This window comes from Panulirus ornatus, chromosome 56, assembly GCF_036320965.1.
Source record: "Panulirus ornatus isolate Po-2019 chromosome 56, ASM3632096v1, whole genome shotgun sequence".
In the NCBI taxonomy this organism is placed as follows: domain Eukaryota; kingdom Metazoa; phylum Arthropoda; class Malacostraca; order Decapoda; family Palinuridae; genus Panulirus; species Panulirus ornatus.
Genome location: NC_092279.1, coordinates 4,088,147 through 4,109,602, shown reverse-complemented (window position 1 = coordinate 4,109,602; position 21,456 = coordinate 4,088,147). Strand labels below are relative to the sequence as shown.

The following is a 21,456-nucleotide window of genomic DNA, read 5'->3' as shown; positions in this document are numbered from 1 at the left end:
GCAGGTATTAGTGTACTACTGTAACTGCATGTAGTTACACAGTGAGCAAGGAGTCACCTTCACTGGGACTTGTATAATTGTAACACAGCTTACAATTAATGGTACTGACCTCCCCTTCCTGAAATACTAAAACTTCACTGGGACTTGTATAATTGTAACACAGCTTAAAATAATGGTGCTGACCTCCCCTTCCTGAGATACTAAAACTCCACTGGAATTGTAATATATGTTTATCACTATATGACTAGCATAACAATACCCATATTCCGCAGGGCTGCTACTCTATAGTAGTACACTTCTTGGAGTCCAGCACCGGAGTAATCCTCATAAGTTCCCTAAGTTTCGCAAGTTTCCAGGTTAGTCTGCAAACCAAGTTCCTTTGAGAATCCATGACCTGAGGGATTCTTTATGTTTATGTGATAATTGTTATCTTTACATTCAGAAATTTGTGTTCTTCCCATAGTCATAAAATGTTAGGCAGTTTGTGATCTCTGACTTTTTCTCTTAACAACAATTTTACTATATCTGGTAACAAAGTTGCTCCCCATTTCAACAGTTTGTGGGTGTGATACTGGCCTGCTGCCTTGCCCGCAACATCAATAGGGCTAAATATGAACAGGTCTGAGGTCGCGCCCCGCTCCCCCGCCCACTTCCGGCATCCACTGACCAACAGTATGCCCATGCTTACACCCACCCATCACGACCTGTAGCTCATGCCACCATTGGTAGGAGTCTGTCAGGTGGGGCTCGGTCACTGCCTCGACCTACTCCCAGGCCAAACCCACCTGAGACTTCCTTCCACGTTTAGGTTCTTCAACCACTCTGAAGACAAGTTTCAAGACTACTTTGGGTGAGCGGGGCGCCCATCTCCAAAGCTTCAAGATTTGTGTTCATCTTTTAAGTTCTCTCAAAAGGTGTTGAGAGTAAGGAGTAAGAAACAAATCATGGGCATGTGATATAGGTAATGGAAGTGGGATGTACTGGTAGGTGTATATGTGGGGAGTGGGGTAAAGGAGCAGAAGAGTATGGGGTGTGATGGTGTGGAGAATGGAATGTAAATGAGAGAAATTTAGGAATACAGGAAAAGAAGTAGTGGGATGTTAGGAGGGAGAGCAGGACAGAGTATACAAGAAAAGGGGGATATGACTAACCCACAAAAACAAAGTTACTTGCTAAATACAAACCAGTGTCTCTTCAGAGAATTCAGGTGTTACTGGTACAGAATAGATATTTATATAATCTTGAACACAAAATAAACAGTTTGTTTCCTTGAAACAACAGTAACATTCATTACATAAGACAGATCCCAAACTGAACTTCCATAAAAAAACTGCAGCTCTAGTAGCAAGCAAAATACTCCAAAGGGGCCAACCACGTAGGCAAGCTTTCATATTCTACAATCTTAACAAATTTCTACTACTCAGATGTACTATATCATGAGATTTTTTCCCTTCTCACCAAAGATAAAATATCTAATGCTGCTTTTTCAAATATGATTACTCGCATCTGTGACTGCTACTGGTTGCTGTAACAGTGACTGACCACTGCTCTTATCACAAGTAGTTACGGTCACTATATATGCCCTGTTGTGTTCACTACAATTACTACTTTTCAGCAAACCTACCATTCACCTAATAAGACTACCTTTAAGCATAATAATATCGACTGCGGTCCCCTGAGAACAGGTCATTTCATTTACTACAATTTCTGCCTATATCACAGACAATAATAGAATGACTATATTAATAATGATAAACAAATGATGGGAACTTCAGAATATACCTCCCTAATTCCTCCATTCCAGTCTATGAATTATGGCATTATACAACATAAGAGAAAGACAATACAATCATTCTTCCAAAATGCTATACAGTATTACATAAACCAAATTTACTGTACCGCTCTAAAGTTCAAGGTGAGGATGAAGAGTGAATTTTTGAAAATGTGTTGAGTCAACTGCAACTTCTTGCACTGTGAACTTCACAATTTTTGCAGTTTATTTGCCCCACATTACTTTTCATGAGTCACTGACTATGAATATTTTGGCAAGAATCTCCTCTTTATGAGTCACTCAAATCCTGAGTGCCAAGTGTGATTAGTCATATGTCATGACTGATCATACATGAATTAACTGTTTTGACCTCTTTGTTCTTAGTTATCCAATTGCATCACTTCTGATGTCAAAGACTGTAAGCAACTTGCCTCAAGTCACCTCTTCTGAGCCGATGTTAAGTCTCATCACTTGTAACTGATCAACATTGGGAAATTATCCCAAGCAGATGATCAAACGTAACTGCTCAGACAGTCAATCATATATTTTTCCAAAATACCAGTCAAAGGTGTATCCTCAAGTATGTGTGTATGCATGTGCGTATATATGCATTCATGTGTGTTCACTGTAGTATTTATCCATAAGTATTTATGTTTCAGCAAAAGCCGTCAAACGTTCGAATGCGCAGTAAAAGCCATTGTAAGCTTCCATGACTGGTAATAGAATATTTAAAAATAACTATGATTAAAAGTTACACCGTCTGGGCCCACAGACCTCAGACTAAGCAAACTAATGCAAGTTGAGCTAAATGCAAGAGAATGGTGAGTAAACTCTGGTTTGAATAATGTGCCTTTATCACAGTGGTGTAAATCTTATGGAAAGAAAATCTTACCAAAACATATGTGGATTTACCATGAGGAACCAGGCTCTCCGCATTTGGTGATACTTCCAATGAAATATCTAATTCTTTGGTCTAAGGGGCAAGATATGATGGTTACTACTGCACATTACATGTATCATAGTTTTAATGTCTAATGATCTTCATTTATCCAGTGTATATATAAAACTACAATCAGTGTATTTCATATTCATTGCACAGTGTATTTACATGGTGATATTGACAGTAACACAATATTCTTTGCATAACTTTGTTAATATTGTGACCTAAATTTCGTCTAAGGTCAAGAAAGCTGGTAATTTTTTAAAAACTGTGTTAAATGGGTTTGGAGTAAGTAGAACTCTTTCCCTTAAGAAGGGTTTTTCAGACATACCTAACTGCATTTATCCTCATATATCTATATAAACATAACAGTTGAAAAAATAATGTATAGTTCCTTGTTGGACAATAAATAATGTTTATATTCATCACTAAAATACTGTCAAGCTAACCTCTTGATGGTTAGAGTACTGTGTGTGTACAGCTTTATATATCAAATAATTTCTCTTGCATGGTTCTCTCCGGAATCATTAAAAATCTCAACCACCTCAGAAGGAAGTTAGATTATTATGGCATGGTTATACTGCTTTCATTTCATTTAGCTGTGCCTGGGTAATATCCCTCTCACTCTATTAAAGAATTTGTAGACAGTCCTGCTGAACAACAGGATAATAACTGATAACTTATCCTCAATGGTTAAACTTTAACACTTCTAAGAAGTATATATTATGTGCATCTTACAGATATGGATGGTATTAACACTTCACAAGTATCTGTGATTCTGGTAACTATATAACAAACATGCCTGATAATTTATATGGGATACTTGTACATTTCCATATATGTAAGTAGATCCAGTACAAATTATGCTATGTTTGCATCTCAGCTTCATACCAAAGTGTGTGCCCATAGTTATTAACATTCCAGTTCATCTAACCTGATGTGAAATTATATCACATGACTGTCATCTGTTTAACAAACTATTCAAGCACTTAATGCTGAACACTGAGGACTAAAAATAAATGAATGAAACAAGTTTAGCTCAACCATTACTAAATTAGGAGCCTTGTTATAAAACATACAATAGATTACAGTATGCTCATAACTATACTTTTGGATAGCAATGATTTTTGCTTATGTATTTAGTAACATCTAGTGGACATGAAACCAGTCTTTCCCTTCTTGAGATATGCAATATAAGTCTCCTAACACTCCTCCAAATACAGCTGAGGGACAAAAGTACTCTCAGTAGACTTGTAAGCTTACACATTCAGTGTATTATAAGCAACCTTACTGACATCAACATCCATTCATACAGAAATATAAAAGATGGAAGCAGACAATGAGGGACTAAGGCTAGTTCAATAAAAAGGTGCTGGCTCACAAAATCAAAGCATGATCTATCATGGTGATACACAAGACAGCACTGGACAAATACAAGTCAATGAAAAATGGATACTCTTATACATGAAAGGGGTACTAAAACTATGAAAATGTTGTAGACAAAGAGCCATTCCATAAATTCATGAGAAGCAAACTGTTGAAGAATAATTTGGACAAGTCAGTGCACATCCTGAAGGCACAATTTCTATTTGCTTGCAGAGATTATGGCACACAAATTTGCTGGACATATTTGAAAATGAGCAGCATTTTACAGGAAAGGTAAGGGAGAGTGGTTAACAAGTTTCTGGACTGTCAAGAAGATTCTGATAATTTCCCAGCTACAAATTAGTTGATGAAATCTAATAATACAAAAATATTAAGGCTACCCAGGTGGATGAAAACATTATCTAATTGAAAGGAAGAATGAAGTACACTTAAAAAGACTTTTCTCATTATGGAGGACGACAAATGGAAAGAACACATCCAAGGGTACTGTCATCATACTGGAGGAAAGTGAATACTGGATTGCTGCAAGGTTGTTTCAGGCCTTTCATGTTCTAAATCACTGTAAATAAGCTTTCTGAAGGAATGAAGCTAACAATAATGTAACAGTGGAACAATGATGGGTCAACTAAAAGGAAATCTGATAACCCACATAATGTGGTCAGACAAATGACTGACGATATGCAATCCCGGCATATGCAAAGTAACGAGAATGGGGGTGGAGTAATGAACCAATATGCAGTCCTTCATTTGAGAAGAACTGTACGAGAAGACTCCTCCAGAGAAAAGGATCTGATGATAAATCTTCTATCTTATCATAAATGAAGCACATTTGGCAGATTATACAAGAAAACTAACTACCATGAGACATATTCAAAACATGGATAAAAGATGTTTAACAGAATCTATGTATTATCTGTTCCAGCTGTATGGTACCCATACTTATGGATACATAATGTTAAATTACTTGCATTGAAATGCAACAAGAATGGTACCGGAAATGAGCAATATGAATCATATGAATACAACAAAAGTGTTTACAATACATTAGAAAAAATGAATAAAAGCTGTGATGACCGTTTTCAACATTGTCAGTGGCAATATCAAGGATGATAAGGAAAAATTTTCCACAATGAATGAGCAGTGCAGGAGTAAGAACATTTTTCTAAACAGAGGAAACAGCATCCTATACAGGAGGTGTACAAATATTTCTTCAGCAACATAGTAGTATAAAGTTCCATCAAACTAAGGAATGAACAGGTAAATTCAAAACAAAATATAATTAACTGCAAATGTTATGAGCCCATGGGATGTCGAGATGGAGCAGTATAAGTAAAAGCTCTTTCCCAAAAAATATTAAAGATAACTATATGGAACATAAAAACAAACAAGCAAGCATGCACAAACACAAACACACACACACGATATGGACCAGGAACAATTCTTCAAGAGATACAGCACCAGGATAAGCAGACGCCATAAAAACCCAGTAAAATGCTAGTTAGAAAGCATTCTACCAGTAAGAAGTAATGGTTTTATGTTATTACGGGAGATTATTGAAATTGACTAACCAATGAGGCAGTAAATGCTGGCAATTTACAAAGGTGCAAAAGGCTATTTGATGGCATAGGCTAAGGAGACAAGGCCCCAAAAGAAGAGAACCCCCTCCCTATATTGTACAAATAGGTAATTACACTAATTACACACACATCTCTCCCTATATTGTACAAATAGGTAATTACACACACACACACACACACACACACGTTTAAAGAAAAAACAGGAGAGAGATGATCTGAAAATTGCTGTTAAATTCCTAAAGCAACTAGATGATGTTAACCTGTCAGAAGTTCATCACAAAGGCAATATCAGAATCACCAGAGGCCATAATCAGAAGCTGAAAAAGAGGATGGTTAAGAAGGTGTTAAAGAAATACTGGTAAGGGCAGTGGATGGCTGGAACTGTCTAAGCAAGGAGACACTGAATGCCACAAACTTATAAAGATTTATATCTTTTCATTGGTACAAAAAGCACAAGAGATGGAGCCCCATGAGTGCAAAACTATCTCTGGATAATGTAAAAGTAGGTAATTACAAATAGATAATTACCTGCTGCACCAGCATTCACCTGGAGATGAGATTTTTAAGCGAGGGTCCTTTGATGCGTGGGAAGGTAATTTCAGATTGCCATTATGACTTTGAAGGATTTTCCGAAAAATGAGATAAGGTTAGAAAAGGATTGAAGGCAGAAACAGCTGAAATCTTTATGAAAAAAAAAAAGATTAAGATCGTTCAAATCTCACTCTGGGATATTGTTGATATAGTAGTGTACTCTACAGAGAATACAATAAGACCAGTGAAACAAGAGTCGGAGCATTTTTTTTTAAGCTACAATAACAAAGACAGCAACTCAACTGTGGACAAGGCCATAAAGATCATGAAAAATGTGGGATTTATCAATGTAAAAACAGGTGAAACATTTTTAAAAATCCAACCAGAAGCCAAGATTCACCTTCATTTTCAAGTTAATTTTGAAACAATGTGGTTGTTGGGGTCTACTGTTTACGTCCAGTTACTGGGCATTGTGTGCACTGATGTACACACAAATGGGTTGGAACATATGAACCATTTCTAGCTTACTGTCTTCTCCATGTAGTGGAACATGGCAGGAAACGATAGTTCTGGTGTATTTCCACTATAACATTGAAAACTTAACTAATCTTCCCCAAGGGAAGTTAAGTGAAGGTTTCATAATTCTAATAATGATACAGCTTCAGTGAAGGTGACTTCTTATTTGAAAAGTTATCACTTGCAGGTATGGAGCTACAAAGGACATTATACTGTGTCAAACAGGGGAAACCTGTGGAATAGATGGAAGGTTCAAGACAACATGGAGTATTTAGGATGAATGTATGACAGTTAATAAATGAATCACAACTGCTGGGGTTAGCCAACTAGTGGCCACACAAGAGCTGAGATAGAGGATGAAAAATATGGATCACTGATGATTTTTCAGGCTGAAATGAAACCATATCCCAGCTAGAGAAAAAAGATTAGTGAAGAAAAAGGTGAATACCATAAAACTACACAGGCCCATGGATGTAGTTGATGACATCCAAGAGACAAAGGAATAGAAGAGAACTGGTAGGTACAGTGAAGACGCAAGGAGACATTCAGGTGGACCACATTCAATATGGAGCAGTTGAGTCAAGAGGTACCTCATCAAGCTTCAGCAAGCTAAGAAACTTGCTAATGAGGAGTAATTAAGAGCAGTATTCATCAGAGGTGGTAGACCAAGGAAAGAGCAAGAAAAATAATGTATGTATGGTCCAAAGACAATGTGTCACTTAGTAAAGAATCAAAATGAAGAGTTACATGAACATTCTGAAAGCAATTTCTCTTAAGAAGGATTACTAAGATAAAATCACGAAGAGCACAGAACTGACAGGCATGAAATTCATATATACTTACACTCTCCCGAGAAAGGATGTATGATAAGAGAGTACCAAATTTATAAGTAACAAAGAATATGGATTTGAACAGAAGAGGCTGTCTTACAGATCTTCTTAATCTTTTGAGCAATACTTCTGAGGAGAGTAAAGGATGGAGAGACTGTTTGCATTTGGACTAATCCCTAACATATTTAACACTGAAATCTCTGTTACAGATGCATGAAACCCTAAAGTGGAAGAGACAGAGAATACTTGTACGTAGTGCCTTCTCAGACTATTAGAAGGGTATTGGGATGATTCCCGAATGAGTCAATGTCAAGCCCACTGTGATTCTTTTATCTGTGTTTATGATGTACCTGAGGAGATGTAATTCTATTTAGACATTTTACAGAGATATTAAACTCACAGTCAAATCAAAAGTGTTTGAGAGTACAAAAAATAACAATTATTTAGATAAACTATAACAGTGGGCAGGTAAATGACTCATAAAATTTAAATCTGAGCATGGAAAGGTTATGAAAATGATGAAAGGATATATCACATTAAAATCCTTCTACTTACTGGGAGGATCCACATTAGTTAAAAAGTAGGGGTTACTGATTATCTCCTGGCCATTATTAAGATAGCCATCAAGTATATGGAAAAGGTTGCATCAGGAAGATTTTCATGATATATAGCTGATCCACTAGAATGGGTTTCATCAGTTTTGTTTCCCTATACTGCATATGAAAGCCCATAATACAAAAATAGTTATTATATAATGCCTAACAGGTGGTAACATAACTGGCAAAAATGAGTTTTCACATCACAAAGCATAGATCAAGAAAGAGAAGATGGAGCTGGTTTGAAAGAAGTGAAGAATGTAGTGTTAACAGTGCATGAGCACATTTCAATATGTGGTGAGAAAAGGATATTATTAATAAAAAGCAGGGAAAGCACTGGAGACTGGACAGAACCCTGGGGAAACCACTGTTAATAGAAGAAAAGGTAAGGGTTGATCCATGTCCAATTACAGAGACAGGTCAACCAAAGAGGAAGCTAGTTATGAAAGAGCAGAAATTTACAAAATCAAACAATGTGGAGAAGGAGAATGATAACTTATTCTTTAATTCAATCAGGAGCGAATTTTCACTTGAGTAACAGAAAAGAATGCCGAGTTCCAAATAGAATACGAGGCAGAGGACATACTACTGCCAATACTATCAAGATGGGAGGAGGAAGGGACTATACAAAACATAATAATCGTTAGATAAGACAAACAGGTTACTGAAGGTCCTTGAATCATAATGAAAAAGAGAGAAAGACACCATACTATGAAAGAGGCAAATGAGACAAGTAGGCTGCATTTGAAGATACAAGAAGCCCAGAATTATTACATCAAAGCAAGAGGGGAGGAACAAAGGAAGTCCCACTGAAACATAATTCATAAGTCAAAGAAACATCATAAGCTATTTCATATATCTATTTTGGGCAAATTAACAGTACAGTTCCAATAATCATATCAGCGATCAAAATAAAAAGTTACAGACACAGACAAGAAAAGGAGATAGCATGGTTTTAGGCAGGGCTATCCCTTCCTATATGCTCTATATGCTTAGATCATTGGGTTTTGACTGCTCAGGAGACCCCATACTTCCATCAGTTATATAGCAACCTTCAAAAATCAGGAAATTCTGTCCCAGATGCTCTAAATTTTAAATGTTTTCCAGGGCATGCCTCCAGGCCCCTTAAACATCTCATAATTTAGTGGGGAATTTGAAAGGTGGAAGGGTCCCTAAAAGACATCTTAGGGTGCCCTGGTTTTAAGGAAAGGGAGTCATGTGTAGCTAACCTCTTTAAATCTTACAAGAGAGTGAGCTTACTCCTGGACAAAAGGAAAGGCTAAGTGGACTGTCTGTATCTGGACTGCCAGAAGTCATTTGACACTGTACCACATATGAGACTGATTAAGAAGCTGGATTACCAAACTGGCATAAGGGGGGAACCCCTGTAATGGATAGAAATGCATCTCAGTGGGAGGGAACAAAAGATGCATGTCAGAGGAGCCTTTTCCAAATGGGTAGAGATGACAAGTGCCACAGGGTTTGGTTCTGAGACCATTACCATTCGGGGAAGATATCTTAAGAGTCTTATAGTGACAGGGACATAGATGACATCAAGCTGAACTTGCCACAAAAATATTTTAGAAAAGGATTATGATCTTTGTTATTGTTAAAAGTGCCATGAGTACATGGACACTGAAAGATTTAAAATATATGAAAAATGTGCATTCAGCTTAAGCTGGAATATGCTTCAAAGATCCGATCTTCCCATTTTAGCAAATTGAACAGAGCTACTTGAAAGGGTCCAAATAACATAACAAGAACAGTACCAGAAATGAGTTAAATATTCTACACAGAGAGAGAATGGAGGACTCCAATTTGCCAGGTTTCACAGAGGAAAAAATGGATAAGAGACGACATGATAACTACACACAAATTACGTCATGAAAACTTTATATAAAACAAGTCTTTGAAACAAGAAGAAAACTCAAAACAAGTGAATATAAGGAGTTAAATAAGAAAAGAATGTGAAGAGACCCGAAGGGATATTTCATCTGTAGCAGAATGCAGACAGGTGCAACAGGCTAAGCAAATAGGATGGATATGCAAGTAAAACTGGAAAATTCCAAAGCCTAAATGATAGAAAGGCTAGGATAGGAGGTGGGTTCCAAGAGTGTATTGTAAAGCTTCCTCCCACAAGTACATATAAGTACACATGCACACTCTTGTGCACACACCTAAGAGCATAAAATCACATAGAGAATAATAAAACTATCTAAACTATATTACTCATCACAGTAATAACTTTGCTGGTGATCAATTACTTCAATGCACACAAATCATGCATATGTCCCATAACCAACGATGCCTCAAGGAGGAAAAACTTAATCTTTGACATTACAAGGTCAGCTCCTTGTTTTTAGTCTATAACAGAGATTTACCCAAATTTAATCATAATCAAGATCCTAAAAGAAGAACCAGTTCAGGCCATACAGGGTGATGGGCATTAATATTTCATTAATTCGCTGTTTGCACTTTCTGTGCAAATAAGGATATTCATATGTAAATAACTTCAGGGCAAGCAAAATATTCTAATAACCCCATGGTATAATTAAGCGTACAATCATAGAGGTAGAATTTGTCGGTTAAATACTGTACTCTTGAAGGCTGTTTAACTACTCACAGAAACACTGTTGTAAGTACCAATAATATAATATTGTACTTAGTTAAGAATTTTTATTAGATTTTATAGAGGTAGAAGTAGAGATTATACAGTACATCCAAAAGTCTCCAAGTATGTTATTACTAAATGGGTAAAATTTAGAAGTAGAAGGGGTGAAAGGTGTCCTTACAGTGCTATTTGCCACAAAAAAGCTTTATGAAAAGTAGTCATCAAGTTCTAATTAATTGGGTGAAACCAATAAATGGGACAGCTGAAAGATGTCCTCCATGGCTATTTGCAAATTAGAAGTTAAAGGAATGGTGTTGCCTCTATTTATGTATGCCAATAAGGTTTGTGCATCTCAAGAAGCACATCTGCTTGTATCAAGAATACTTTTAAATAGTATTAAAAATTTCATATTCTAATGGAAATGAACAGTATATGTAGTGGTGATATATAGTGTAATGGACATATATCACTTTTCAGCATATGGAGTCCCCTTTTACAAAACAAAGGACACAAAAAAAGGCATTAATTGCCTTTGCCCAATCATACAGAATAAACAAGAATCTGTTTACTCTTTACACCCTTGAATGATACTGTATTCATCAAGCCACTCACTACAACTTAAACATGGTAATCATATTAGAGAAGCAGTTGAATGTCCATGGTGTATAACTGTCAACACCACTCCTGCCACACCACAAAATACGATCAAATATGTGGTAAAAGCCTCAGGCCTATTAGTGTGAGAGATACTCATGCTACAAAAGATACATACACTTTGTTTAGTGGTGATAATCCTACATAATCATAGGTGAGGAAAATCTTTGCCTCACCAAAAGATATATGTATATCAAGCAGAAGTCATGAACACATTAATGTGGAAATTAGCCACATCACATTCCTTTGTATATGCATTCCCTTGTATGATATATATGGAGACAGGCAAGTGGCAGCACTCTACTGTAAGAACTAACCATGATATAAACATGATAAACACCGAGGCGGGTGAATAGTAGCAGTCATAAGCACATTAATGTGTGCATGATCCATGTCAAAGCATATTCTATATGCACTGATAAATGTGAATGGCAGCAGTAAGAGGCACACTCATGTTAAAACCAACCATGTGACACCACATAAATTATACCTAATGGCAAATGGAAATAACTCCAAAAACACATGTGAGGATCATTCCTACCACATCTGACAATCATGCACTTCACCTCTACCTTCCTAAAGTATTTTGCCCCTTGGAATACAAAATACATGAGGTCATTTTCAATCAAAAACCCTTCCATACTTTTTTAAAACTAGTTTCATCTGAAGACCTCATTTTCTAAAACAGAAGATTACATCAGTCAGACAGACTTCAGAACAGCCAAAATTTACTGGAACACCACACAAAACATCACAGATGGGAAATCAATTTAATGTCTAAGTTCAGACAGATTTATAATGCAAATTACAAAACATATTTTCTTATCATGAGATGTACATTCCTCTACAAGAGATTTTACATTTACTTTCTTTCCTCTTACACAACTTTATTCATAATACTGAAATTCTGTTATTGAGGAGAAAGAGAAAAGTTCAACTACACTCTTAGATTAAACATTCACTCAAGAAAAATTATCAAATTATGTAAAGCTATACAATCTGATCAAATACACAATAATTAGTTTGAAGGAGTAAACTACTGAATCATTATAATTGTGATTATCAAGTTTGTTATACTTATGAGCTAATTTGGAATGAGGGAAATACCCAACTATGCAAATCAAACCTCTTAAACTGCAGAACCAAAATATTACATATAAAGCATAATCAACAGTCCAGGGAATTGGCTGGAACTAGTTGACAATGTAGGAGCTAAGGATCCGAACTTATACAGAATGTGCATGATTATGTACGAACAGATGGAAGGAGAGACAAGGCTTTGAATACATGCCCTTTTCACATGCATATTGAGGCTTAAAAAATGTATAAATCTTTTTTATATAAATGACATAAATTCTTTGTGATCCTAACGTTGCAGTAATGTGCATTTCATATTCACAGCATTTTTTTCAGCCATTCATACAAAGGTACGAAAGGTTTCCATCTGTTCTTTGTGATTATGACTAATTGTTGTATTCAAATACGTTAATAAAGTTAAAAATTTCTATCACTCTCATTATCAAGACAAACACACAATTTTACCACCTTTTTTTAAACTGTGGTCCTGGTTGGTGGATGTGGTTGACTTTCTGAGTGCTACAGGAGGCCCATTGAGAAACTATGTATATACAAATAAGGGCAAGTTTTGATTATCAGGATTAACAGGCCAGCAATGAGATATCATTAAGTTAAGCATCTGTATGTTACTAAAGGAGTGCAACTCATTAATTTTATTTTTCAAAAGTTCAATATCTTTTTAATCTTTCTTAATACTGGTTAGGTTTAGTTATGCTACAATGAAAAGGTATAATGGTAATACAGATAAAGGCACAGACGCCTTATACATCTATAAGAGTGGGTGAGAAAGAATACTGCCCCTCATCTTTCCCTGCGAGTAATGAAAGGTGACCAACAGGGTCAGGAGTGAGGACATAGATTCACTTAACTTCATGTTTCTCAATTTCTCATAATGGAACTGAAGAATGAGCCAAGCAAGCAGTGCTCATCCTTCTTGAGAGCCCATGCCCAAGTGTCTGAATGTGCGTGGATGTAATGGATGGGAAGAATGGAAAGATAGATAGCAAGTTTGGGGAGAGGACTCCTGATATTTTTGATGTGAGGGAAAAATGGCTCAAAACTGTCCTGGGGTAAAGTATGGGGTTAGCGAGATGGCAAGAGCAAAGGAAGAAGTTCTGCTGAAGAAAGTATTGTGGGACTGTGTGACACAGTGCAAGGACATGGGCTTCTCACTAACATGGGTGAAAGTGAAAGTGTATTATGAGAGGTGGGTGACTGTTAGTGCTTATGCAGCTTGTAGCATGAAGAGTGAGGAATAAAAGTGAGAGTCATGGGAGAAGGTGAGTGAGGGTGTCTGCAGCTTTGCGCATGGATTCGAGTATTAATGATTAGTAATCTGAATGCAAAACTGAATGATGTGGCACTTAAAGGTATATCTGGGGGTATGGATAGCCTAGTCTGAACAAGAATGGTGACCTGCTTGTGGAATTGTGCTGAAAAAGGACTGGTGATTCCGAACACTTGATTTAAATAAAGGGACATATATATGTGGGTGAGTGGGTTTGGAGTTCAATGGAAATTATTGGATTATGCACAAGTGATAGGCAGGCAATGGAGAGACTTTTAAATGTACATTTGTTGAGAGAGGCAGGTGGTGGGACGTCTGATCACTTCCAGGTGGAGGTAAGGGTGAAAGTTTGTTATGGCTTTATGAAAAGAGGAAACGATATGGATAGGACGAGGGTACCAAAAGTGAGTGAGTCTTGGAAAGAGGCTTAAGTAAGAACTTAATAGGAGATATTGGCAAAAGGTGCAAGTTAACAAACTAGGGGAGTGGGCAAAGAATGAAAAGTATCTAAGAAAGTAGCACTTACATGTGTATGAGAAGTGCATAGCATGTGGAAGGTAGGATGGCACATGCCAGACAGGGTAAAGAATGGAGGGATGAGGAAGTCAAGTTGCTAGTGAAAAAGAGAAGGGAGGTACTTTACTGTTATCTGCAAGGAAGTTGTGTGAGACATTGGGAAATGTACAAGAAGCAGCATGAGGTGAAAAGGGGGCAAATTAGAGTTGAGGTGAGAAGACCTAAAGGTGCGGGATGCTGAAACTCATAAACAGTATCATCAGAGTTAATTAACAACAGAGTAGCTCCTTCATGTTGTAACTACAGCAGACCAGCTAGTAACTGCACAGTACATAGAGTTCAAGCTCCAAAGCTTTGACTTCGAAATTCTCATCCCTAGACCATGACATCTCATGTTTCATCAACACCATCAACCAAGTCTGCAAAAAGAACATTTGCCACAAGGATCAAGAAAGCAAAATAACCAAAACTTCTCCCCAGAAGATGCAGATTAGAAACATATTCAGGAAAAACCACTCATCATTAACAGACACCATGGAAGAAATCAAAACTCTGTGCAACACCATCACCAACCTAATCACTGAAAACCAAACATCAAACAGGCATTTCTTCCTTAACAAAAAGAATCACAACAATCACATAACCAAAACACCCAACTCTGGTCAATGTTAAAGAAAATTCACACCTCCCTCACCATCCTGGCCCCTTCACATGAAGTATCTCAAACCTAAAATAACAACAACCCTTCACTTATAGATCACAAATACATATACTCAAGAAACACTGCTCAAAAATTATTCACTATCCAATTCACCTCTAAAGAGGAGAGTCATGTTAAACCAACACAAATTCCATTCTAAAGTGACTGTTCACCCACCTGTCACTTTCATTACTCCTTTTAACTCAATCAAAACCCTTAAAATTTTGCTTTTATCAGCTCCAGACAACCTATCAAATTCTAAATAAAACTCTTCAGCCATAATGCAGTTTAAGCATTTATAGATATCTTCAGACACTTCTGGCTACACAACAAAACCCCAAATATCTGGAAACTTGCCAACACAACACCTATCTTAAAACCCATCAAACCATCCAACTCACCTTCCTCCTCTCACTCTGTATTGCTGACATCATCAATATCCAAACTCCTTGATAACCTGATCAACAACAGAGTAAACGACTCACATTCTCATCCAAACAGTATGGTTTTTATATCCAAGGTCACCACAGCCACACTGCACAAAAAACATAAAACAGCAAATCCTGTATAGCTTCAACCCACCACAACCATCTTCCCGCAGAGTACTATTTGCAATATATAACCAACCACAACCCACTTACTACAGAGTAGTATTTGCAATATATATATATGTATGTATGACTCATGGTGAGGTGCCTGAGGATTGGCGGAATGCGTGCATAGTGCCATTGTACAAAGGCAAAGGGGATAAGAGTGAGTGCTCAAATTACAGAGGTATAAGTTTGTTGAGTATTCCTGGTAAATTATATGGGAGGGTATTGATTGAGAGGGTGAAGGCATGTACAGAGCATCAGATTGGGGAAGAGTAGTGTGGTTTCAGAAGTGGTAGAGGATGTGTGGATCAGGTGTGTGCTTTGAAGAATGTATGTGAGAAATACTTAGAAAAGCAAATGGATTTGTATGTAGCACTTATGGATCTGGAGAAGGCATATGATAGAGTTGATAGAGATGCTCTGTGGAAGGTATTAAGAATATATAGTGTGGGAGGCAAGTTGTTAGAAGCAGTGAAAAGTTTTTATCGAGGATGTAAGGCATGTGTACGTGTAGGAAGAGAGGAAAGTGATTGGTTCTCAGTGAATGTAGGTTTGCGGCAGGGGTGTGTGATGTCTCCATGGTTGTTTAATTTGTTTATGGATGGGGTTGTTAGGGAGGTAAATGCAAGAGTTTTGGAAAGAGGGGCAAGTATGAAGTCTGTTGGGGATGAGAGAGCTTGGGAAGTGAGTCAGTTGTTGTTCGCTGATGATACAGCGCTGGTGGCTGATTCATGTGAGAAACTGCAGAAGCTGGTGACTGAGTTTGGTAAAGTGTGTGAAAGAAGAAAGTTAGGAGTAAACGTGAATAAGAGCAAGGTTATTAGGTACAGTAGGGTTGAGGGTCAAGTCAACTGGGAGGTAAGTTTGAATGGAGAAAAACTGGAGGAAGTAAAGTGTTTTAGATATCTGGGAGTAGATCTGGCAGCGGATGGAACCATGGAAGCGGAAGTGGATCATAGGGTGGGGGAGGGGGCGAAAATCCTGGGAGCCTTGAAGAATGTGTGGAAGTCGAGAACATTATCTCGGAAAGCAAAAATGGGTATGTTTGAAGGAATAGTGGTTCCAACAATGTTGTATGGTTGCAAGGCGTGGGCTATGGATAGTGTTGTGCGCAGGAGGATGGATGTGCTGGAAATGAGATGTTTGAGGACAATGTGTGGTGTGAGGTGGTTTGATCGAGTAAGTAACGTAAGGGTAAGAGAGATGTGTGGAAATAAAAAGAGCGTGGTTGAGAGAGCAGAAGAGGGTGTTTTGAAATGGTTTGGGCACATGGAGAGAATGAGTGAGGAAAGACTGACCAAGAGGATATATGTGTCGGAGGTGGAGGGAACGAGGAGAAGTGGGAGACCAAATTGGAGGTGGAAAGACGGAGTGAAAAAGATTTTGTGTGATCAGGGCCTGAACATGCAGGAGGGTGAAAGGAGGGCAAGGAATAGAGTGAATTAGATCGATGTGGTATACCAGGGTTGATGTGCTGTCAGTGGATTGAATCAGGGCATGTGAAGCGTCTGGGGTAAACCATGGAAAGCTGTGTAGGTATGTATATTTGCGTGTGTGGACGTACGTATATACATGTGTATGGGGGTGGGTTGGGCCATTTCTTTCATCTGTTTCCTTGCGCTACCTCGCAAACGCGGGAGAGAGCGGCAAAGCAAAAAAAAAAAAAAAAAAAAAAAAAAAAAAAAAATCAAAAAGCATTCAACTTTTTCCCTAGATATACCAATAAATAAAAGATAGATGAAAATCCCCTCCACAAAAATAACAAAACGTGGTTAACCAACTCCTGAGCTGGATGTTGCACCTACAAAATCCTTAAACTCTACAATTCAATTCCCCAGAAAGCAGCTCTATGACCCTCTTTAGCTTTCCTTTACATAATCTTCTGTCACATCCTGCATTCCAGCATAAAAGTCCTCTTATACATAAATGACCTCATAATCACATCAGATAATCGTGACAACCCGAGAAACAATAAAGATGCAGCACTACATAATTTAATTAGAACACTGACTTACCTAAAGCTTAAACTAAACTCATACTATACCAGGTATCACTTATTATTAAGCATAACATTCATTACCTACACCACACACAACACAAAGGACATAAAAACTAAATTCCCTCTTCGCACATACTGGCACCAATTATAACCAAGAAAAAGAATCTAGTACCGTCCTTTACAAACAAATCAACTCCTCCAACTTAAACTATGCCTAACCTGTCTGGTAATCCATCATGTCAAAAGTGAATATAGCAAAGTTGCAAACTATGCAAAGCAGAGCTCTCAAAACAATCACTGGATGAAAACACCAAAACCATTTCAACATCTGTTACAAGAAAAACAATCACTGGCAATAAAATCTAACCACAATATGCTTTGCACTCATTTCTTTGTAACATTCAACTACCTCCACCCAAAATACTCCAAAACTACCTACCAACCTCAAGTAGAGAAAAATACTTGCCCCTGCTTCACACTTTAGCAACCTATATTTACAGATCCCAACAAACATAATGAAAACAAAAACACAACATATAGACTGGACAAATACAAAAGAACTGCCTTCCTGGCACATTCTACTTGGCAACACCATGACATATGTATGAACCCTGCTTTCTTGTCTGTACTGTGAACACCATCCAATTCTCCAACATTAGAATCACCAATCAAACATTGATTATTACATGACTAATCTTGTCCAAGATGCAACTGAAGGCATTGAAAACTGAATTCTCAAGTGTCCCAGAAAGCTGCATATAACACTACTCTTAATGACCTGTGGTCACTGTCAGTGGGAGTAGCTGGCTTCTTGAGGACAATTGGAGTCCCACAAAAGAGGATACTAGGAGAGGTATATGATTTTAATACAACCCCATACCCCTTTCTTTGAAGCTCCCACAGTTTTGAGGCTGCACTCTACACTGGAGAACAGTCTCATAAAAGAACTTCTCTCTTCGAAGGAGTCCATCCTGTACCTGCTACAGACTGCAACAAAGCCTTGAAGCTGCAGGAGCACCTGGATAACGAGCCCTGTGGTCATAGCCTTAGGACTCCTAGGCAGAAGGAGCCTGGTGTAATATAATAATAACATTATGAAGGTGGTGTTTTTAAATACATTACTTTGTATGAATAAGGAATAACATTACACAAGAACAGCTGAATCAAATGCATTTCCTTTTTATGCAACATGAATTGCACCATAATACAATATGTCTGACTGAATCATTCATTACGTCACATAGACAATATGACTGATACTATCCTGCTGAAGATAACCAAAAAAAGTAAAAGAAACACTCCCCAGCAAAACATATGTGCTACCCCATCAACCTTGGTGAAATCAATTCTCCATCTGAAAGTTTTATTTTGCCATTTCTTAATTCTCAACTTGTGCATTTTGAGGGGAAATGTATCTTCCATGAGGGATGGTCTCCATACTGTGGTCATTTACAAATTCTGCTGTCAGTGGCTCTGTCATACGCAAAACTTTCATCCCCCACTTAGTCTAGCTTTCTGAGACGAGACCAGTTTTAGATTTAAGGTTCATCGCTCATCAGAGCAGTGGTGTAACTTCTTTAAATTAACCTATGATGGAAACTACACTGATTCATAAGTGGCTGACAAAACACAGAAACAGTATAGCTAAAAGTTGATGAAATATTAAAAAAGGTTTTTATCACTTATGAATGTATATATTTTCTGGTCATTCTTACACCTATTAGGCCTTTCACTGTTCAAAGATTTCTCAGTTGTAAAAAATTCATTATCAGAGATAAGATCTTTATATATTTCCCAGTTTTCTTTCTAAACTTAAAATAGCCCCATAAAGGTATGGATGTGACCTTCCTCTCAGAGAATGTCTATCAAATGAATTTTTGGGTAGTCTACCGTTCAGTATTAACACTGCACTATCATGGGTCTGAGGAGTTACACCCTAATGTTCACTTATTATACTCTGGTATTTACATAAGTTTGCCCCTCTTTCCAAAACTCTTGCATTCACCTCCCTAACAACCCCATCCATAAACAAATTAAACAACCATGGAGCCATCACACACCCCTGCCGCAAACCTACATTCACTGAGAACCAATCACTTTCCTCTCTTCCTACACGTACACATGCCTTACATCCTCGATAAAAACGTTTCACTGCTTCTAACAACTTGCCACCCACACCATATATTCTTAATACCTTCCACAGAGCATCTCTATGAATGGAGAAAAACTGGAGGAAGTAAAGTGTTTTAGATATCTGGGAGTGGATCTGGCAGCGGATGGAACCATGGAAGCGGAAGTGAATCATAGGGTGGGGGAGGGGGCGAAAATCCTGGGAGCCTTGAAGAATGTGTGGAAGTCGAGAACATTATCTCGGAGAGCAAAAATGGGTATGTCTGAAGGAATAGTGGTTCCAACAATGTTGTATGGTTGCGAGGCGTGGGCTATGGATAGAGTTGTGCGCAGGAGGGTGGATGTGCTGGAAATGAGATGTTTGAGGACAATGTGTGGTGTGAGGTGGTTTGATCGAGTAAGTAATGTAAGGGTAAGAGAGATGTCTGGAAATAAAAAGAGCGTGGTTGAGAGAGCAGAAGAGGGTGTTTTGAAATGGTTTGGGCACATGGAGAGAATGAGTGAGGAAAGATTGACCAAGAGGATATATGTGTCGGAGGTGGAGGGAACGAAGAGAAGTGGGAGACCAAATTGGAGGTGGAAAGATGGAGTGAAAAAGATTTTGAGTGATCGGGGCCTGAACATGCAGGAGGGTGAAAGGCTGGCAAGGAATAGAGTGAATTGGATCGATGTGGTATACCGGGGTTGACGTGCTGTCAGTGGATTGAATCGGGGCATGTGAAGCATCTGGGGTAAACCATGGAAAGCTGTGTGCGGCCTGGATGTGGAAAGGGAGCTGTGGTTTCGGGCATTATTGCATGACAGCTAGAGACTGAGAGTGAACGAATGAGGCCTTTGTTGTCTTTTCCTAGTGCTACCCCGCACACATGAGGGGGGAGGGGGATGGTATTCCATGTGTGGCGAGGTGGCGATGGGAATGAATAAAGGCAGACAGTGTGAATTGTGTGCATGGGTATATATGTATGTGTCTGTGTGTGTATGTATATGTGTACATTGAGATGTATAGGTATGTATATTTGCATGTGTGGACGTGTGTGTATATACATGTGTAGGGGGGGTGGGTTGGGCCATTTCTTTCGTCTGTTTCCTTGCGCTACCTCACAACGCCGGAGACAGCGACAAAGCAAAATAAAAATAATATAATAATTTACATAAGTCTGTTTTAAATGTTGAAAATCACTGTTCACTTCATATCTATTGTTTGAATAAAAAGAGAAAATGTGATATCAATACTTTAATGTCCTTCACAAAATCAATCTCTCATCATTAAATGAGTTCCAAGTATCATACAGCCTCTCTTTTCCCTTAACCTATGTCCAGGATGCTGAAGTAAAACACGAACTTCCACGCTAATACAAGGCATACTTTTTTTCACTATACATGCTAAGGTGATTCTTAGAGACAAGGCCTCCAGTCACATCATATCCAGTCACTAAAACACTCTCATTCCATCTGGTCTGAAATCTCATTCACCTGAAACATCGCTGGTTCTAACTAACTTCTACCCCTTAACCTTCCCTTTTCTTTCAGGGTTTACCTCTTACTCTTAAACCTTCAAGTACATGATTATATACCTTCTTGACCAACCTATCGTCAGCCACATTTTCTATATGACTACCATCCAAAAGAGCTTGCACCTATGTTGTTCTAGCAATTTCTTCACAGCATTTATCCTTCTCCATTCTTCATTCTTTATCTATCCTCTTAATCAAACCGTAATGTATAAGTTACCCATCTAATC

The 21,456-nt window shown here is 37.9% G+C and overlaps 1 protein-coding gene across 2 annotated transcripts in view; it reads left to right on the top strand.

The window, feature by feature from the left end:
- LOC139765845 (tetraspanin-7-like) overlaps positions 1-12,917 on the top strand; it is a 62,842-nt gene extending 49,925 nt beyond the window's left edge. For both annotated transcript variants that reach the window (XM_071693681.1, XM_071693682.1), the window contains exons 6-7: positions 273-356; positions 557-12,917. In XM_071693681.1, the coding sequence (XP_071549782.1) occupies positions 273-356; positions 557-625 (153 nt within the window). In that variant the 3' untranslated portion in view covers positions 626-12,917. The remainder of the gene's footprint in view (positions 1-272; positions 357-556) is intronic.
- The last annotated feature ends 8,539 nt before the right edge of the window (positions 12,918-21,456 follow it).